Below are 20,473 nucleotides of genomic sequence, written 5' to 3'. Positions count from 1 at the left end.
TGAGATGGCGGGTCCTTTTCTATCACGCGAACAAAGACGATTCAACTAAAGGCAAAAGTGACTACTATTTTCAATATTTTGACCGGTCAAAAACGACACGTGACCGAGCTAAAATCGGTTTGGCCGGTCAACATGACCGGCAAGTATCCAAAAATTATTTTGAGCCCTGCATCCGTACCTTCTTTTGTATTTGCTGTGTTATTGAAATGTTCCTTCACTGTTTTCAGAGGATATTTTTTATATTGCACCTAATTTGATTGTCATTTCCCATGCCTGAACTTGGCTAAAATCCGTGACACAGTCCCTTTAACTGCATGCAATATTTTGTATTCTTTGCTCAGTTTTCCTGGAGCCACAGAAAGTTCTTTGTTGGACAAACTGGACAAGAACCATTCAGGCCACAGGTATTACGAACAATCTCTCATACAGCAGGCGTTTGTCATCAAGCATTATGCAGGAAATGTCAAGTATAACATCCAGGGATTTTTAGACAAAAACAGAGATCTCATGAGACCGGACATTCTGAGTCTACTCAAGAACAGTGATTCAAGATTTGTGAGAGACTTGCTTGGTGAGTGGGTTTCTTTTAATTAATGTTTGTTTAGTCTCATAACTCCTAGAAGCGTAGGTTAGAACTTTGTCAACAAATCTGTTATTTGCGTGATCACACAATGATTCTTCTCATTAACGACTCTTATTTCACTTGGTTGATGCGCGAGTTGCCTTTAATAGGCCATTTCCGAGTTACATGGAGTTGCCCTTTGCCTTTATTTCAAAACAAGTCTTATGTGAAACCATTCAAATGAAAATGAGTTTGATTTGCATGAAAATGGACGTGTAGGTGAAACTCATTTTCATTTGAATGGTTTTGCACGTAGACTCGTTTTGAAACAGAGGTAAATGGTAACGCGGAAATGGCATATTATGATTTGTTCATTTTTGCCTCTACTAGTAGTTCCTAACGTAGGTTAGAGTTTTAAACTTTGTCACAACACATCTTAAATTTTCGCGTCATGCAACGACTCTTCTGCTTATCGATTCTTCTTCTTCATTTGCTTGATGAGTGAGTTGCTTTTAATTATTGTTTGGCCATCCTTGCCTCTACTGGTAATTTTCATTACACTCTATCTTACGTGAGGGATTTGAACTTTGTCACAACGCATGGAATGTTTGTGTCGTCACGCAATGAATCGTCTTTACAGTACAGCTGCAACGGAGCCTGTCACGCAAGCGTTTTCTTATTTGTTTTTTATTCTCTTTCTTCCCAGGAGCTGATCCACTAGCCGTGTACAGATGGTCAATCCTCAGGTCGTTCTTCAAAGCTGTGCATGCTTTCAAGATGGCTGGCAGACAACATCGTTTAAGTGAGTAAAAAGTGAATGCCTTTGGCAAAAGTATTTTTTATTAAACGCACGAATGTTTTGCATATTTAGGGACTCTTTAAAATTTAGACTCTATTTGAAGGCCGTACAAATCAAATCTTATTTCAAAACTTGAACGAAGGTAGCAGTTCTGAAGATTAAAATGCTTAGTGTTGGCGAGAAGTTTCGTAGCTACCTTTAATTTTAGTGAATTTCGGTTTCAGTAGTAGAAATGATTAGTAGTATTGTTACTCCCCCTGGAGGTGCGCTAGTCCATCGCAGGTTACCTCGCAGAACTTTATCAAGTTTCACCAGCGTAGTCTGCTTATTATAGACGGTGAGCTTGTTGCAAATCATATATCAGTTAGGGTAAACAGAGGGGAGCTTAAAAAAGAAGCTGGGGGCTAAATAGTAGAGACGGACAAGACGAAAGTAGAGACCACGCTCCAAGATCGAGAGACCACTGCACTTCCACTCTATTTTATAGTAATTAACATGAAATACTTTTTTTTTCTAGGTGGTAAAGCAAACGATCGCCTAGCAAGCCCTGGAGGCAAAAAGAGAAGAAGTGTAAGAGTTTTATGTCTACTTCTGTTTCTTTGAGCATAATATATTTTAAACGCGAGTAAGAAGCTGTGCTTGATAAGTAACTGATGTATGTATGCATATTTTTTTGCGAGATGGCCCTCTATAGTTGTCAACCATCAATGTATATATCGATCGAGTGTCGTGAAACCAAACCCAAAGTTATCACTTTGGCCAATCACAAAGGACATAGACAATCCAGTGAACCAATCAAAATTTCAAACAAATACAAGCAGCGAAGCGCGGGAAAACCTGTGTGTGAGCGAGGCACGATTGGTTTTGGTTTTATTTTTGATTGGTCGAGAAAGTGGCGTGAGTTTTTGAAATCAATTATTGAGCGTAGTAATGGAAAACCAAAGCAAATGCGAATTAATCGCGACACTTGCTGTATCATTTGATAAGTCAGTTCGAGCTCATTTTATCTCCATAATGCACGTGACCTAACGGGAGTGCATTATCAAATTATAATGCTGCTGCTTACGTCACGAGGTTGAGTGAGCGTAATTTCTGAAACATTTTATAAAGGAAATGCAGCAAAGTTTTTCCTACGTCGTCGTTGAGAAACATGCACTTAGTATTTTTTCTTATTGTTTTTTCTTATTTCGTTGCAGCTGATCAGGGGTTCAAGGTATGTTTCAGACTACTTTTTTTTCATGTTTTACTAAGAATATTCAACGATTATGAAACCGTGTAAGAAACTTGGAAAATTCATCGGGATTTCCTTTACCCAGAAGGTCGTCCGAGTGTCGAACGAACGCCAACTGTTTGAGGAAAATAAATGTTTCAGTTTCCAAAGTGAGGACACACGGAAATGAAAATCAAATCCATTTTTCATTTCGGTTGTCCCTTAGTACACAGACACTTATAATAATTTATATTAAATGCTTTTTACCGGGAGGATACTGAAGATGCAGCAAAACAGAAAACGATAAAAATTGTTTCCTTATTTCCTTAAAAATATTTTGTGTCGTAGGCTGAGCGGCTCGCTTGATTCCGAGGAAGGACCAGTTATTCCAAACGCCGAAGCAGCTAATCTCTTTAGAAAAGCTTCCAGAGTTATCAGGTTTGTTTAACACTTCGATTTATTTTATTCTGAGGAGGGAACGAGGGAACAATGTGGACAGAGATTTGCAAAATCTAGAACTTGATCACAGATATTGTACAAGACACAGTTTTCGGCAGTGTTGTTGCTGCAAAGTTTTTGCTCAGCTCGATTATCTTTTTAGTTGTCAGGGCTCAAAACTATTCTCGTACAGTTGCCGGTCATGTTGCTCGGCCAAACAGATTTTAGCTCGGCCACGTGTCGTTTCTGACCGGTCAAAATATTGAAAATAGCTCTTTTAATACATTCCAATTGTTTCCGCTTTTCGTTAAATAGTCTTTGTTTGTGTGGCATAAAAACCCCGCAACTTGTCCTGAGTAAATTTACCTAATTTTTTGTCTAAAATTGTTATGCAATCTTAATTCTATTAGGTAAAAAAGCGTGTGTTGTTGTTGTTGAAGTAACGTGACGTATCGCAATTGCGACGGTCACGTGACAACTTTCGGATCGCTTAAGCTGTTTTTTGATTGGACGATGAGAATCGAAATCTGCTCGATTCCTCCAACGAGGATTTTCCGAACACGACACTTGTACTTGTATTAGCTAGTACTAACAAAATCAGCTCACATTATCGTGTCAGCTCATCTGTTGTTGATAATCTCGTTTGCAGGAAGATGCAAAGTAACAAACAGACAACCAAGGTCAGAACCCAGATTGTGTTGTTTATAGGGGTGGGGGTGGGGGTGGGTTGGTTGTTGGAGCTGAGGGGAGGGTACAACCTTATAAAAGATATATAGGTATGTGCGGCCCCAAATTGTGTTGTTTTTGAGCCGTTTTTGTCTGAAATTGAGTAAAGATTTTGACCATCAGGAATTTAAAGCCTATCTCAAATGGGTAGGCTTTTTCCCCCCTTCTTATAGTCTGTTACAATTGAGACAGTTAAGAAGTACTAGTAAGAGTTTTGTAAATACGAACAATTCTTTGTAATTGCAGAGTGTATCAAAGCATTCCAAAATAATAATAATATAAAAAAAATGGGTAGGCTTGGTCTGAGATAGGTTTCGAACTTTGGGTCATAATTTTGAAAATAGGTAAGGGTTTCAAGAAGCGCGCTGTACACACGAACTTCTGGGATTCTATTGTTCATTTAAACCTTGTATTTATGTTTGTAGCCCCTGTCCAAGATTCGTCAAGGTCTAGAAACCAAACGGGACATGACTGTTCGGACGTTCGATTACCTGTTCAGGACAATGCAACGAGGCAAAGGCACGCCCAAAAACCCACCTACAGTCAGTGCACAGTTCCAGGTTTGTCTTGATCCGTTCATTGTACAATTTATAATGCCTGAGATGGTGCGGTTGGGCTTTGATGAAGAGCGAAATTCAAGGCTGTTGACTATAGTCTGTAGAATGGGAGGTGTAGCAAGGCAGGGCACGCAGTTGACTGTTTACAGCCTCCCCGTTTTCGCTGACGTCTCTCTGGCGATCCTTTTCCAGCGGTCAACAATTGTAGAAACATACCAGAAAATAGAGGGCTGTGAATAGTATAGGCATGCAGCGCGATACTCGAGCGAGACTGATGCTTAGTACTGGAGGCTAGATGGCTATGACACTTTAATAATTTTATGTTCGTTTTAGACGAAACTAACAGAAAAATGCAAATTTTATATATTTCGTCACTTCTTGGCCGTTGTGTAAAGGTCATCCAGGGGGCGTTGGTTTTAGTAAGAGTAAGTGTGTGGTTTGGCAGCCAGAACGAAATCATTCTAGCCGTTTTAGAGAGGTGGGTTATGGTGGAGGTTTAAATGTCATTTGTCGTTATTGAACTCGGTGTTATTTTCTTTTTCTTCCAGTCCTCTCTTAGTCGTCTCGTGGAACTCCTGGAAGAGGCTCAGCCATTCTTCGTTCGCTGCATCAGATCTAACGCGGAGAAGGTAAACAAGTCCGTCCTCAAGTATAAAATTACGAAACCCTCAACGACTGAAAGTTTTTACCTATCTGCTCTTATAGCTGTATATTTATATGAGTTTTGTTTACGCAAGCAATTCAATTGATCGTTTTCCCGTTGTTTTTAGGCACCTATGACATTCGATCGCGACTTGGTGGTTCGACAATTGAGATATACAGGAATGCTAGAGACGGTGCGAATCAGGACTCTTGGATATCAGTGGAGATTCACGTTTGAGGTGCGTCGTTTGACTTATGTTAACAGTCTTTTTTTATAAAAACTTTTTCGGTTTTAAGACTACGTCACTAGACTAGAAGGAAGAATGGGTAGAGAGACAGAACCGCCGTACGCGCATAATTGGAAAACATGATAGCGGAGAACGTAGGAGCGAGCTACGTTTAGCAAAGCCTCAAGACCTTGTAATAGTGAAAAAATCAGCAAAAAAAAACTCTTAACGACGGGCTAAACCAAATAGTGTATCCACCTGTATGCAAAATTCGAGCATATACCCAACTATCGTTCCAGTCTAGTCTTCTTCCCAACAAAGTGTCTTGAAAGAACTGTGTTTACCCTGTGAACAATGTGTGAAAAAAAAACCGAAGGCTTGATAGCTTCAGAATTTGCGCCCAAATGGTTTCCCACGCTTTGAGAAATTCGTCATTAGTAGGCAATAAAATACTCCCGGGGTTATTTCAATTGGTGCTAATAAGAAGGTTTTTTTAAATCCAAATTTGCGTGAAAACCTATTTTACCAGGCCAAGTATTTACAGAGTTTCTCCCTTTTTTCCGTTGTAAGTTGTGTTGTCATTCTAAAAAGCCAGTCCAAGTAACCCTAAAAATACATTCTACTTTCTTTTCTATTTGAAAGATTGTAATTAATTGTATTTTTTACTTCACACTAATTTTATTGTTCATAGGAGAGTAAGATTAAGCACGCAGTATTTTTAACTTACTTGTATGTATTAAAGTGTGAACTGTATTTAGCAGTTCCTGTTTTCTTTTTCCAATCAATTTGAGATTCCGTGAAATTGTGTATTGCAGCTTTGATACATCACCGGTTTCCCGCCCTCTTGCGATTTTGCACGCAAAATGCCTTTTATTACATATACGTAAATCGAACAGGTTTAGACAAGTACCCATGTGTACATGCAAAGTTAGCACGTCCGCTAGCTAGGCCGGAAAGTTTTTTTTTTTTTTGACCGCTATCGTAGCCGAACGTTCGTTGAAAAAGAAAATAACGGATTTGTTCTATGGTCTTCTTTCGTCGTGTAAGTGATTTTATTGGCTCACTTTTGCTAAACTTAATCGCTGAATGAAATTGCGTGATTGACCGTGGATCTCTGCTGTTTTGCCTGAAGCGGTGTTACAATTTTGCGGTTACAGCTGAATGTGTCTCTATAGTTACTCAGTGACCTTTAGGTGTTATCAAACTTCTTTAACTACGTAAACCTTGAAAACTAGCTTCGAGAGCACTCTGAGAGAGATCGAAGGGCTAACGGCAACTTCTAAAGCCTACAAAGAAAGAAAGGGAGTTCATTATATCTAATTTTCCGCACAAAATTGAAACATTTTCTTGTACTAGCTATTTTGCAGAACTAACTTTGAGCTAATAATAGCACTGCAATGGCTTTCTTAGAAACCAATCCACCATGTTGAGATAAACATTCACACGGCTGAGTTAAGTTTATTTTTTTTCGTTTTGCCAAATACTCTGCGCTATATGAAACTTAATGGTTGCAAAGAATTGACTTCACGATGGATCTATAAATGACAAAACCATAGCTTCTTTTGCAACCAAATGTGTCTCCCGGGCATTATAATTCAAAGTTACATGCAAACAACTTCAAAAACCCATATCGCAATCTGTTTCAATCGTCGTCACTTTTGGCCATCCGTACCTTTTTTTGTATTTACTGTGTAATCGAAATGTTCCTTAACTGTTTTCAGTCGTTATTTTTATATTTCACCAAATTTGATGGTCCTTTCTCATGCCTAAATTAGGCTAAAATCCATGACACAGTTCCTTTAAGGAAGCTAGTTCACGTACGGCGGATCTTAAAAAACTCGGCCAATTTTTTCAAACTTGCCATTCGTAATTTTTCTTAACCCTCCTTAGTATTATCCATCTATTTTTTGTTTATTTTTACTTTATTATTACCTCTTAGATGTTTCTACTTTAGTAAAACTATTATTTCGAGGTCTCCTTCAATTTGAAAGTAATTTTGTGCGTCAGAAAAGTGACTAAGCATATTGTGACATAAACTGCCTCGCTCAAAATAAGCCTCGTTGACACTTTTATTTTGGCAGTCGTTAACGGCAGTGCACGTCTTTGTTTTCTTTATTGATGTTAACTGTCTATTTAAAGTTTTATCAGCCTGGACACGTTAACACGAGGTCATAAGTTGAACACGTCTTGTGCCCAGAATTGTGTGTGCTATAGGTTTGTTTACAGCTGTGTTCGTTAAGTACTTGAGGTCCATTGATGAGAGAAATCAGCATCGCTAGCAATTTATTTACATCCAAATGCCAAAGGTTATTTTTGATTGCTAATAATTGTTGCTATAATTACACTGAAATGTTATTTAATAGAACATATACTTGCAGATATCTTTTTTGGGGGAAAGAATGACGTTTCTAGAAAAAAAATCAATTTCTTTTTAAGCCATTTTTCTCGCGGTTTACCACGCCTTTTGTGCTGAATAAAAGCCAAGAGCAGCTTACGAGAGAATATAAACCAGTCGTCCTTTCTGGCGTATTAGTCCACACTACGTCTTCTGCAAAAGGACTCAGTTGTAACAGATAATAGCTTTTTAAAAAAAATACCAGTCATCTGGTTCGTACATACCATATTAGTGTGTCATTTTAGGATCGTCTATTTTCGTCTTAAAAACAACATCAACAGCAACAGCAAGGCAATAAAAACAAAGAAAAAACCAAACAAACGTGACCAACACAACAACAACAAAAACAACAATACAGGTCTGCACTTGGTAGTCGACCACACTGCTTTCGCTTGACACCGGCTTGGGTAACAAGAAGTACGACCTCCTTGGTTTAGATTCTAGTTCATACTTATCTAAACTCGTGCTAATTAATAGACTCATCTTTTTACTAACAGGCCTAGCTTTAATCCCTGTTTATGTTTCACAAAACTTTTTAAAGCCCTTTTTTCATTGGATAGCAGTACTGGACTTAAAGGATTTTTGCGTTATGTAAACGATTTTCTTTAATATTATTGCTCGAGCTTGCAAAGTGCACATAATCAAGTGATATAGTAAGGGCTTACAAAACTTTTAACTCTCGTGTACCCCATGGTAAGATTTTTTCAGTGGTTTCAAAGCTTAACCTTATTCCTTAAGTCCATATTCAAGTTTTTATTTTCTGAGAGATTTCCCATGTTTTCTAATACTAAGTTAGTAAATGATTTTTTGGTCCGTTACGGTATAGTATTTGTTTGTTTGGTGTCTTGAGACAGTTATTTATATTTTTTTACATTTTTCTTTCACCGGCCTTTTATTTTTTGTGTTTTATGTTTAGATTGCTTAGCTTAGGATTAAAAAGAAAAAGGTGAATGCAACATTTTTCCACTTCACATCTGGCGTTACTGCTCCCAAGAAAACTCCACACTGTCAATGAAATCAACGTAGGGAATGGAAAACTGTTTTGTTACTTTCATCGACCACAACTAAATTGATTTCAGAAGGTTTCGTTCTTTCGTGCGAAATCCACGGCTTAATTCCGTCTTATGTGATTGAGCCTGCAAAGCAGGAACGACTTAGTCCTGTATAAACAGTTCACCATAACACCAAATTGTTGTTATTACAGAAAAACTTGTAATTCCCAGACGATTTACTCGTCTCGATCGGGAGAGTTCAGAGAACATTAGTGATAAAAATTTGAAACCCTGCGCAGCGTAGGTGCTGAATGTATAAATGAAAAAAAATGTAAATACTATAGTTTTTTTCACTACAGCGTAGTATTTACATTTTTTTTCATTTATACATAGAGTTCAGAGAACGTCGCGCTCACCCACGTGTGTTAGACTGCTGACAAAGAAAAAACTAATGCCTCGCTTTTAAAAGAAGAGTTGAAAAAAAATTACGTGTAAAACCTTACCTGACACTGGCTGAAGTGTAAAACATGCAATCATCAGAACCGACAAATAAACAAAATAATTCTCAGGTTGTAAAAAAAAAACAAAAAAACAAAATCAAAAGCCACAAACAGAGACAACAAATCTCACCTCAGTTACTATGGGCAGATTTTCTCTCTTTAGGGGGAGGGATGCTGCGGTCCCCACTTTTTCCTTGGAAAAAAAAAAACATTGTGACCAACCGTCTTCGCGTGTTAATGTGCAATTAGGGTTGTGTTGTGGGTATGGGGCGAGGTTGCACTCTCGCCGACACTCTTTCTGAATTTTCTGGATCCGTCCCTGGTTACAGACCATTCACTTAATTATAACACGATTACTCAGGCTATATTTGTCATTCATGCCAAAAAAAGCCAACAATAACTTTCTCCGTCTTTGCAAAAATTATGCACTTTGTAAAAATGTTGCTATTGTCGTTTTCTCTCATTTTTTGGCGTTAAAGAAAAAAGAAAAAAAAATCACGGCTAGAGCACCAGACTTTATTTGTGTCACGTTTCAATGTTTAATTTTAAAGACCTTATTCCACAAGTCACCATCCTTGCTTATGTGGTTTCTTAAGTTTCAGATGTATATATATCAGTGGTGAAGTTCACTCTATTTTAGAAAGGAGATTGACCGAATCGTCAAAAATTTCTAGGCCAGCTCAGAAGCACCTGACCACCTTTTGAGTCTAAATCTAAATTTAAATTTTGCGTCCAGACAGCGGCCACCAGTAGCGCGCGTTTTTATGTCCAAAAAAAAAAAAAAAAAAAAAAAAAGAAAAGAAAAGAAAAGAAAAGAACGTATAAGTTTTATGTAGATTAGACTTCACTTTAGAGACAGGAAGACTTCCACCGGAAGTCGCGTGCCCAAACCACTCGTGCGTGTGATCAGCTGATGATCGAGAACGTCACTTGATATTTTGGCAAACATAAGCCGGGAAATTCCCGTATTGATTACAACTCCTTGATCTGTCTCAAACTTGCCAGACTTCTTTAGTCAGCTGTTAGTGTGCTTTCGCGCGCGTTGTTAGGCATTATAGAAGTCGCATTGTGCGTTTAAGGTAGCGGAAAGAACTCGGCCTTAACGGCCGTCATTGAATCGGAACTTAAAGGGAATTCTTACAAGTACACAGTTCGCTTTTGGCTTTATTGCCGTGTACGAACAATTAGCATTACGATGGTATTGGAGTGTGTATTATCCTCTGCGTGGAAAGCCGGCGTCGAGGGATCAAAGTTCCTCATATTCTTTGCTCTTACGGCGTTTCACTTGGTCAGGGTGAGTAATTGTAATGTTCGTACTGCTATCCGACGTTTGAGAATTCCCGGAGAAATGTATGTATTTTTTAGAGGATAGTCTCGAATAGATTTCACTGTCAACAGGTGCTATGCAAAATAATGTTTAATACAGATCCCCTTTTTTCCGATGCAGACGAATTATAAATTTTTAAATGAAAGTGGAATTTTTACTCGTAAGGAATCCTCTCCTTTCCGGTCTTTGTTTCAGGTTTTGACAAAAATAGATTTACAGTCATAAAACTCTTTTCGATTTCGGACGCCGTTCATTTATAAGATAATAATTAACATAATACTTAATTAAATCCTGATGGATTTCAAAAATTATGTGTCTTGCAGGCTTTGAAACATAAGCTTTTCTGCCGTATGAATGTTGCTTAGTGAAAGTTCAAGAATTGTTTTTCTTTGCCTTAACTCGCACACGTATTACGGAAATTTTACAAGAATCATTCAAGTTTTTTTTGGTACTACCGGAAATCGTCGATTTTTAAATTAGAAACTTTTAATTATCGACTAGCATGCGGTCTTCACGTCTGTGTTTTGCTTGGAATTTCTTTTGTTTTGGTTAAAGCTTGAGGTGACCAAAGTAAACATAGCTGGGCTGAAAAGGGGAAGGATTTTTAGTTTAATATTACGAGAGCAGTACAACGCTTGTACAAAAGTAATCTTGACTAGAGTGGCGTGTGATTGTGGTTTGGCGTGGAGGGTTTTGTTGCTTATTTACTTCGTTCGGAACGAAACAATAAACGTTTGCTCCCAGGTGGAAAGGTTGAAAACGATAATAATATTAATGTTCTTTATCCAGGGAGCTCACATCACCAAAGGTGTTATTCAGTGAGGCCCTGAAAAAAAAAAAAAAAAAAAAAAAAAAAAAAAAAAAAAAAAAAAAAAAAGAGAGGGGGGGGGGGGGGGGGGGGGGGGGGGGGTAATACCAAGGGAGATTCATGTTCAGAATTATGGGGTAATTTCTTCGTCAAAACCACAAAGTTCATATCCTACTGACAATTGTGCACTGCGTCCGTAGAAAAGAACATTGCCGTATATGGCATATTTTTTCTTTCCGGGAATTGCGGATTTGTGGATTTTTGCGGTTTTGCATTATATGGTTTAGTTATGAAATAAGATTCGCGTTTGTATAATGCACTTTTGAGCATTCTAATTTGTGCCAAACGTTGCTGTATAATTAATATTTCAAGTTTGAGTGAGACTTAGAAGGATGGAAGCATTACAGCATGCCATCAGAAGTGACGTCAGTGTTTAGAAAATCAACGAATTTATCCTTCGTTTTCGCACTTCATACATTTTTGGTGGAGTAAAATCTTATTCTTTTAGTGACCCAATATGTGAGATGATTTGAAGAATTGTCTAAGGCAACAAGCTAAGCAAAGGTCACTGTCTTGAATGGACATTATTAAAATTGCTACCAGACTCCGCTACCTGCAAACAGGATGACATTTAAACAGGTTAACAGTTTGAACAATTATCCGGTTTAACGGGTTCAAAAATGTCCTGATATTTGTTTGTTTTAGAGCGTTAATTTGTTCAACTTTTGCCCCAGACACGAGACAGTATTTCAATGCCTTCGAAGTCGATTGGAATCACAGTATGTTCTTAAAAAACGTGTTCAAAATAAGAAAAGAAAAAAAAATTTTGATGTAGAAGTCTGAATGCATATCATTTGCACATGCTTGATATCATAAAATGCGTCAGTTTGCAGTTTGCATCATCGTGTCTTTACGCAAAAGCATGCAGGATATAGATATCCCCAGTTTTAAGATCTGGCGGTTAATAAGCTTTAGTCTGCAGTGTGGTAGTTAGTCAATTTTAAGATGCTGCCTGTACTAAGGGCGCTTTCTATTTGTCAGAACTAGCCGGCCGGTCCGGTGGTTTTGAATGCGAAATGGGCCTTTGCCACGACACTTTCCCACAAATCCACCATAACAATGTATAAATGTATAATATTTATATATTGACTGATTAACACACACATTTGACAGGGAAAAATCTGACTTACAACGGAATTCTGTTCTCAAATATACCGGTCTTGCCGGTCAGTTCTGACAAATGGAAAGCGCCTTAAGATCCCGATGCTAAATCCTGACGAACTTTACCTTGTTAATCGAGAGGTTGACAAAAAGAAAACCGCAGCAAATGTCAATAAAAATGAGGATAAGAGGCATGCAGCAGAGATGTGTTTGATAAAAAGGCCATTACTATACTCATGGCCTATTTTATTATTGATTTATGTCCAATCATCAAAGTATGTACCTGTGTAGCATTTTAGATTAATGAGTTAAGGCTGAGAAAGGCTCTTTGTTGTTAATACCTGATAATATAGCCCCAAATCTATACCGGTTTATTTATAGTGTAAGACTATTGTTGTCGACATTTTGCATAATCTACATTGCCTCGTCGCTCTACGTTTAAAAGAATAAGAATGACTAAACCAGGAGAATGTCTCGCGAGAATATCAGTCGCGTGGGTTTTTCGCGCGCTGCGCTGCTTCTTTGCTTTAAATAAGAGCTTCGTTCTGTCGCGTGATTTCTTTAATGTCGTTAATGGCGATTCTACAGATTTAACCGCATTAACAAGGGTTACTAGGTCATATTACTCTTGAGAGCCGTCTGGAAAAATAATGTACTGTTTATGAGACATCTACATCAAGTCCCAATTATAGTTAATTCGTAGATCTCATATTGCCCAGTTCTAAATGACATTTCTTCTCTGGTTTACCGAATTTCTCGTCTTCTTCAGGAATTTGTGAAACGCTACAGCCTGTTGTTCCCGCGAAAAGAGATAAAAGATTTACGCGAAGAGATGCCGGGCATTCTAGAATCCTTGAGACTGGATCCGTGCGAGTACCAGATGGGCAGAAAAAAAGTAAGTGACTGTAAATGAGATTAGATTAATTAAAAAATTGAGTTGAACAACGTTGGCACAATAACAAAGTTCACTGATTGATTGATAATGATTGTTTGATTGTTGAATTTATTATGCTTTCTTATCATGCGGCCTGCAAGCGTTGACGTCACCTTACTCGTTGGGTGACGTCATGTTGCCCAGCAACCCATAATCGCAGGCTCAACTTGTTTTCTTTTCTTTTTGCTTATTAACAAGAATAAGTGGCCAATTCACCGTTAAACTAGCCTGCGTAGCTGGCGGTATTGTTTGGTTTTAATGCGTGCACAAGCAAGCGGCGAAGCAACATGCGAGCAACAGCTTTCAAGGGAAAAAGAAGGAAATGGAATAGAGAAAATGAGAAATATCTAACGTTGGACCCGGTAACTGAGAAATGAGTGGAACTGCCTCCCCTATTATAGGAAATTAACGCGTCATGAAATTAACGCGATTTCTCGCGTTAATTTAGTCGCGTTATTTTTGTTCGTATCCCACCGTTATTAAGTGGGCGTTATTTCCATTTTGGCCCCTTCTCTCGTCCGCGTTCTTGACTGGGTCATTTTTTATCGGGTGGACATCTGCCGCTATCACTGATCCGAGACGCTCGAAGTGGGAAGACACGACATTGTTCGTTGTTCGCCAACAGTGTTGTCTTGTTCCGTGTGTCGTCGGTCTTCTTTGTGCCCTCCTCCGTTTTCCTTATTGGGAGTATTTCCCTTCATTCGCGTTATTGTCGCGTTATTTCCATCCTTAATACACAGCGTTAATTCCTATATAGGTAGTAACCTCTAGTTCTTTAGATTCTTTTAGATCCAATTTGACAACGTTTTTAATTAACTCTTTTATACACGTTTAGTGTTCCAGCAAGTTTTAAATTCTGATGACTATTTTTTAGTGGTTTTACCCTCGGATTCCCGATCGAATTGGAATTTAGAGGTGTTGATTTTTGTCCTTGGAGGGAGGAAAGACCGGAGAAAAACCCTCGGAGCAAGGACGAGAACCAACAACAAACTCAACCCACATATGACGCCGGGTCCGGGAATCGAACCCGGGTAACATTGGTGGGAGGCGAGCGCTCTCACCACTGCGCCATCCCTGCTCCCCAACATCTCGATCTTGGTAACGAAAGGTTTAATGCGTGTTTGTTTTGCATCTAACTTATTCTTTAGGTTTTCCTCCGAGACAGTCAGCACTCATTATTGCAAACGCGGCTGCATTCTGAACAGATCCACAAAATCTGTGTTCTACAACGGTGGATCAAAGGAACCTTGCAGAGAAAGCAATTTATCAGACAAAGAAAAGCTGCTGTAACAATTCAGGTAAGTCAGTACTCTGTTTCAGTTTAGCTTTGTGTGTTGTGCATCTCCAACGTAAACACATTTTTCGTACACATACTCCATGCAGTGTTGTGTCGGATTTTCAGAATGCTTACTCGTGCCGAAGGCGAAACTTTGTAATGACACTAAATGGACGCGAAGTCTGACTTTACCAACTGACGCCATGTTTTTCGGTTATTTTGGCGATACAACTTAACATGGTCTAGAAAAGAAAAGTGAACGTTTCTGGAAATCATGACGAATTCTGCAACATTCTCGCGCCCATAGCCCTTTCGTTTCTCTTAGCCGGATTGGCACGAGAAAACGAAGGGCTCTGGGGACATAGGATTTTTGAATTAATTCGATTTTTTTTATAGTCTGTTTGAAAAAAAAGAATTCCTAAACGGAAGTAGAAAACGTAACGACTCTCTCACACATTCTTTTGAAACGTCATGACTGCATACATGAAGACCGGAAGTACTAGAATCTAGGACTTGAAATCCACTGTCCCCAGAGCCCTTCGTTTTCTCGTGCCAAGGCTCAGCCGGCTAAGAGAAACGAAAGGGCTATGGGGACGAGAATGATTCTGCAACTGACCTACAGATAGTCACTAAGCATTGCATTCTTTTGATTTTTTCTTCATGATAATGAGTTTAAATTGTCGTAAAAATCGTATCCAAAACGGTTTAACCCTGAACTTTTTATCTTTTTAGGCATGCTGGCGCGGTTACATCGTTCGTGCTGAACTCGAGGAACAGCAACAGACTATCGCCGCCCTTAGGATCCAGTCCCTGTGGCGAATGTTCGTTGCGCGCCGTTATTACCAGAGCGTGCGTGACTGGGTCATTTTGATTCAGAGTCACGCAAGGGGATGCCTGGCGAGAAAAAGGTTTGTCGCCATTTTTTGCGCACACTTAATTCAAACTACAGTCGAAGCTCTCGTAAGCGGACACCCTTGGGACGCGAAAAAAGTGTCCGTAACAGGAGCTAGCCGCTTACGAGAATGGTTCTCGTAAGCGGCCACTAGAGATGTGGGGGATAGATGGCCGCTTACGGGAGCTTGCCCAGCCAACAGTAACCGGACAAACGTGGGTGACGATAAAACAAACACTGAAACATGTTACTGTAATTACTGTAAAATCATTGTGACGAACGGCGATGTGAAGTTGATTGATAAAAACAAGATACATAGGTTGTTTAAATAGGATTTTTCTTTGGGGTGTCCGCTTACGGGAGCTTAAAAACAAAGAAAACGTCTAAGTCGTAATCTCTGAAAGTGTCCGCGGCCGCTTACGGGAATGTCCGCTTACGAGAATGTAAAAATACAGAGTTTGTATGGGAGTTAAAACGGGGTTTCAAACAAGGCGGCCGTAAGTAGAGCTGTCCGCTTACGAGAGTGTCCGTTAAGAGAGCTTCGACTGTAGTTTAATTTCTTTTTAACCAAAAAAGTTACATTTCACTGAAAATATACAAGAAACACGCACACACAAAAAAGACAAGCTGCTTCTTACATTTTGAAAGAAAGTTGAATGTTTTGGATCAGATAGATGACCGCATAAATTTTTTGTCATAAATGTTTTCTTTTGATATATTTTTTCTTTAGACATTTGAAGAGAGTCGAAGAATACAACAAGGTGATGTTGAAGGGGGAATCCTGTAAGACGCCCGTGTCACCGTAAGAAGTTTTTCTTTTTGTTTAAAATACATGCGATTTTATTAATATTATTTTTTTTTTTTTTTTTTTTTTTTTTTTTTTTCTTTTTGGTGATTGAGAGTTATTCGTCATTAAACTGTAAAAGATAACAAATAAACAAATTTCCTAATGCTCAAGATGGTTGTTTTAGCTCATTCAGTTAATGAAAAATGAAGGGCTGCTACTTAAATGACATCTGAGTTTAACCCACTTTATGGCTGAATTGACTCTTGCACACAAGATTCTGTAAACTGGGGTGATATTTTTCCCTGTAGCTTTAATCTTCTGTCCTTTCTATTTTCATCCCACTCTTTTGTTTTCTCTTTAGTCGGCAGGAATCAATGCGGCCTTTTAATCGATCTTTAAGCGACCCTCATGACTACAAATCACCTTTTATCAGTGATGTCGACGTAAACGCTGAAGGAAAGGAAAACGAACAACAAGAGATTGCACAGAATGGTGAAGAAATGACGAGTACGGGATCTCCTAGAGAACGGACTTCCTCCAAGTAAGACCACTTTATGTGTCTCCATTAACATGGATCGTAGCTAGCTTGGGTACCAGGGGTTGTTTTCGCGCGCCTTGGGATGGTAGTCTACGAGCAAGCTACCGCTGTCCCTAAGACAGCTTGCATGCAGGCTATCGGGATGGCTTCGAGGAAGAGCGGTGACCAGAAACCGCTCATGAAAAACATCTATCTTTTCCTATTTTTTAAAAAATTCTTCAAAATTTCCCCCTCAAAACGCGCGAAAGGAACAATTTTCTTTACCATGACGTGAACTAGCACTCAGGGTAGATTCAAGCGAGTGTCAAGTTACTTAAAGTTAGAAATTGATTAAGTTAAACCGTGCACACTAGTTTGTGTCGTATTTACTGCCCAGTGTAGTTGTTTCATCGTGTAAATCTAAGCGAGGAGCAGGGATTGCAATCGCCTCCCGCCAGTGTGACTCGGGTTCGAATTCTGAGAAAATGTTTTCTCTGCTCCGAGGGTTTTTTCCATGTTCTTTGGTTTTCCTCCTTCCACTACGTAATACAAGCCCTTCACATTTTAGTTCGTTCACGACGCAGGTACACTTTAAGCCGAGCTGTGAAGAGCTCTTGCGTGTAACGGTGGTAAATAAAAGTACATTTTACGTTACATTTCGTAAGTAACCTTTTTCTGCTAAAATGAAACAAACAAGGGCCATTGCGTTTTTCTTAGGCTATGGCACTCGCGGCGTTGCTAAATTGTGGTTTTATGTTTTTAGGGTGAAAGAGATGTCCAAGATGTTTGATAGCACTCCAAAGGAAGACGAACCAAAATCCCCGGTATGCTAAATGACGCAAAGCTGTAGCTAGCTTTACTTGCGATGTTTTTTTTATTATTTTGGTTTCACTGATTCAAGGAAGGGGTGGTGGTCTAATGGAAACTGGTTCGAGAGGTCTGGGTTCTAGCCCTGGCCGGCGTCACTGCGTTGTGTTCTTGCACGAGAAACTTTACTCTCACAGTGACTCTCTCCACACAGGGGTTTTAATTGGTACCGGTGAACTGCTAAGGCAATCACCAAAATTATTCCTGGGGTTAGGGGGAGGGGGTGACCTGCCGCTGAGTTCGACGAAGGAGAGCGTATACTAATTTTATATTGGTGTCTTTATGTCGTTTCGTACTGTGGAAATATAAGTTAACGGCCGATCTAGGAAACCATCATCTTTACCTTCTGTTAATGAACTTTTTAAATCGTTGATCGCGCTTTCTGCTTGGTTACTTCTCTTAGGTTGTCCGTCAGAGATCATGCTCGGAACCAAACAGCCCTGAATCCAAACGGCGGACTATTCCTCCTCCACTTGACATAACACCAACGCTCAACAAACCCTTGAGACCCGGGTTCTCTAAGCTAAGTCCCATTCCTTCTCCAACTCTCTCTAAAAACGAAGCGGACGAACAGGACGATGAGCTCAAGCCAAACACGACGAGGTTTTCTCGGAAGCTGACCAGCAGTATTCGCAGGCGCCTGTCCTCAAAAGCAAAACCTGGACAGCGGTTTAGCACTTCGGACGTGTTGGATGACCGCCGACCCACGTCTCCTCCGCAAGTTAGGGACGACTTGGCTGTCATGAGGCCTGGGGCGAACTCGAATTTCACCACCGTAACTTTGGGTCGCACAGAATACGGTGGCAAGGTCAAGAAAGGTTTTCTTCGTAAAATTGCGCGCAACAACTCGTTGAGGAGAAAGTCGGATTCCAACTTGAACAAAAATGCTGCAAGAAAGTCGTCTGAGATGGATGGGAATAAACTTACTGGCTCGCATGAAGGTAAAATTATTCAAATTTTATCTTGAACTATTCTTATATATGCGCTATTTTAATATATGAACCTAGTAAGTGGCCTAGCTCATCAAGAGTCTCTCGTAGCTCAGTTCAGGTTAGAGCGCCCAACCGGTATCTGGGAGGCCATGTGTTCGATTCCCGTCGGCTCCCATGCTTGTGGCAAATGAAATTTCATTTATTATTTATCATTTATTCACCGCGCTTAAATTTTCCCATCTTAGCGCGAAATCCGGAAAATAGACGCGTAGCCAACCCCAGCGTTTATACCCCCCGTTTTGACCGCGGTTAAACGACAGAAATATGAAAAAAAGAAAAGTACTTCAAAGATAAGGTTTTATTTTTCACAGTTTAAAGTTCGATACATTACCGCTATCTTGACATTTTACCAATTTTTTTGGAGCTTTACTAAAAAAAGTTCTACGTGTTTGAAAATAGCGATATGCGGACTTGTCGGCGCCATTTATCAAAGCACTTCGGTTCGGATACCCGGGTTTGGATGCAGAACATTTAAAAAGTAAAAACACTCATTTACCTGAGGAAATGGGAATACGTTTACACTAAGCAACCATTTTATCTATCCTTGCTTATACTAACACTTCAATATGAACGAAATTCGCCGAAATAAAAAGAAAAGCTGCCTGAGTCGTTTGACCGCGTCGAAACCTGCGTCTATACCCCAGACCGTGGACCACTAGGCTCGAATGCGAACTTTATCTAGGATACATCAAAATGCCCAATGAAAAGAGATATTATATAACCCACATGCTCTGTGCTCACAGATCTCGCCAAGGCTCTGAAACAAACCAAGATAATCAGTTGTGCCCAGACCTCAGGCCCCGTGCAGTGGAAAAATTCAGGCAAGAAGTTCATTCGGGGGACTGAGGAACTTGGTTCACTGGAGACCTTCTTGATGAATAAGGTAAGATATACCCAACAACCTGACAAATACTAAGACCGGAAACTATTTGGTTGATCTGAAACATTTCCTCGTCAAGTGATTGGATGAACAGTGGAACAACAGTGTTGCTTGTCTTTTGCTTTCAAAGCAATTTTCACTTGATTGTCGCCGTGAAAGTAATTCGCGTTCGCTTTGGTTTTTCATGTTTATTAATTGGTTAAAAAATCCCTCGCGCTACTTTCTCCGATCAGAATTGGAACATTACTAACCCACACACGTTTTCCCGCGCTTAATGCTGGATACATGTTTTACTCCGAGTTTTGATTGGTTCACAAGATTGTCTGTGTCCTTTGTGATTGGTCAGAGTAAATACATTGGTTTTGGTTTTACGATTTTTAGTCGAAAAGCGCTCTAATTACCGTTGTTGTTGTTGTTGTTGTTGCTGTTGTTGTTGTTGTTGTTGTTGCTCCTGTTGCTTTTGCTGCTGCTGCTATTTGTGACACGAACGATCTGTCAAGTTTAGTTTCATGTTTTCTTCTCTTGATTTGCCAGGTGTCCATCTTGAATAAAGAAGAAAACAAACGAGACACGATCGTGGATCGCGTGTTTAGAAAAGCTCTTCAAGAATTCCACGTGCAGCTTATTTCGTCTTACTCTGTCCTCATGAAGGTACGTCCAGTCCATCCGAAATGTTATACGTATTTTAAAATTCTCTTTGCTGACTACCATACGTTTCTTTTAATGTTCGTAATGAGAATTTGGCAGTGTGTCAAGGCAATATTCCCCATTGAATTAATAAAGTTATTCGCCGACGAGTCATCCACCGCGTGCGAGAAAAATCATTTGGTACCCAGGTTAGTTTGCTTGAAAGTGGATTTGTGTACTACCGGATTTGAAGGTGAAAAAAGCGTCGAAACAGTGATATGCAATGCACTGCAGCTGGTTTGAATTTGAAAATGAATGCACTTGCCGTTTAAAGAAGCTACGTCACGGACAACGCAT

The 20,473-nt window shown here is 39.5% G+C and overlaps 1 protein-coding gene across 1 annotated transcript in view; it reads left to right on the top strand.

The window, feature by feature from the left end:
* LOC144658656 (unconventional myosin-IXb-like) overlaps positions 1-20,473 on the top strand; it is a 47,941-nt gene that overhangs the window by 15,250 nt on the left and 12,218 nt on the right. Inside the window, exons 13-30 of the mRNA XM_078519117.1 lie at positions 342-571; positions 1,269-1,364; positions 1,879-1,931; positions 2,558-2,574; positions 2,920-3,009; positions 3,659-3,689; positions 4,161-4,295; positions 4,841-4,921; positions 5,063-5,173; positions 13,114-13,239; positions 14,427-14,576; positions 15,287-15,462; positions 16,177-16,248; positions 16,595-16,774; positions 17,514-17,574; positions 18,021-18,558; positions 19,353-19,492; positions 20,024-20,140. Of these exons, the coding sequence (XP_078375243.1) occupies positions 342-571; positions 1,269-1,364; positions 1,879-1,931; positions 2,558-2,574; positions 2,920-3,009; positions 3,659-3,689; positions 4,161-4,295; positions 4,841-4,921; positions 5,063-5,173; positions 13,114-13,239; positions 14,427-14,576; positions 15,287-15,462; positions 16,177-16,248; positions 16,595-16,774; positions 17,514-17,574; positions 18,021-18,558; positions 19,353-19,492; positions 20,024-20,140 (2,404 nt within the window). The remainder of the gene's footprint in view (positions 1-341; positions 572-1,268; positions 1,365-1,878; positions 1,932-2,557; positions 2,575-2,919; positions 3,010-3,658; positions 3,690-4,160; positions 4,296-4,840; positions 4,922-5,062; positions 5,174-13,113; positions 13,240-14,426; positions 14,577-15,286; positions 15,463-16,176; positions 16,249-16,594; positions 16,775-17,513; positions 17,575-18,020; positions 18,559-19,352; positions 19,493-20,023; positions 20,141-20,473) is intronic.

Source organism: Oculina patagonica, chromosome 6 (genome assembly GCF_052425735.1).
Source record: "Oculina patagonica isolate OP01 chromosome 6, crgOcupat, whole genome shotgun sequence".
NCBI classification, from domain to species: domain Eukaryota; kingdom Metazoa; phylum Cnidaria; class Anthozoa; order Scleractinia; family Oculinidae; genus Oculina; species Oculina patagonica.
Note: the sequence above shows the minus strand (reverse complement) of the source record. Positions and strands in the feature narration are given on the sequence as shown.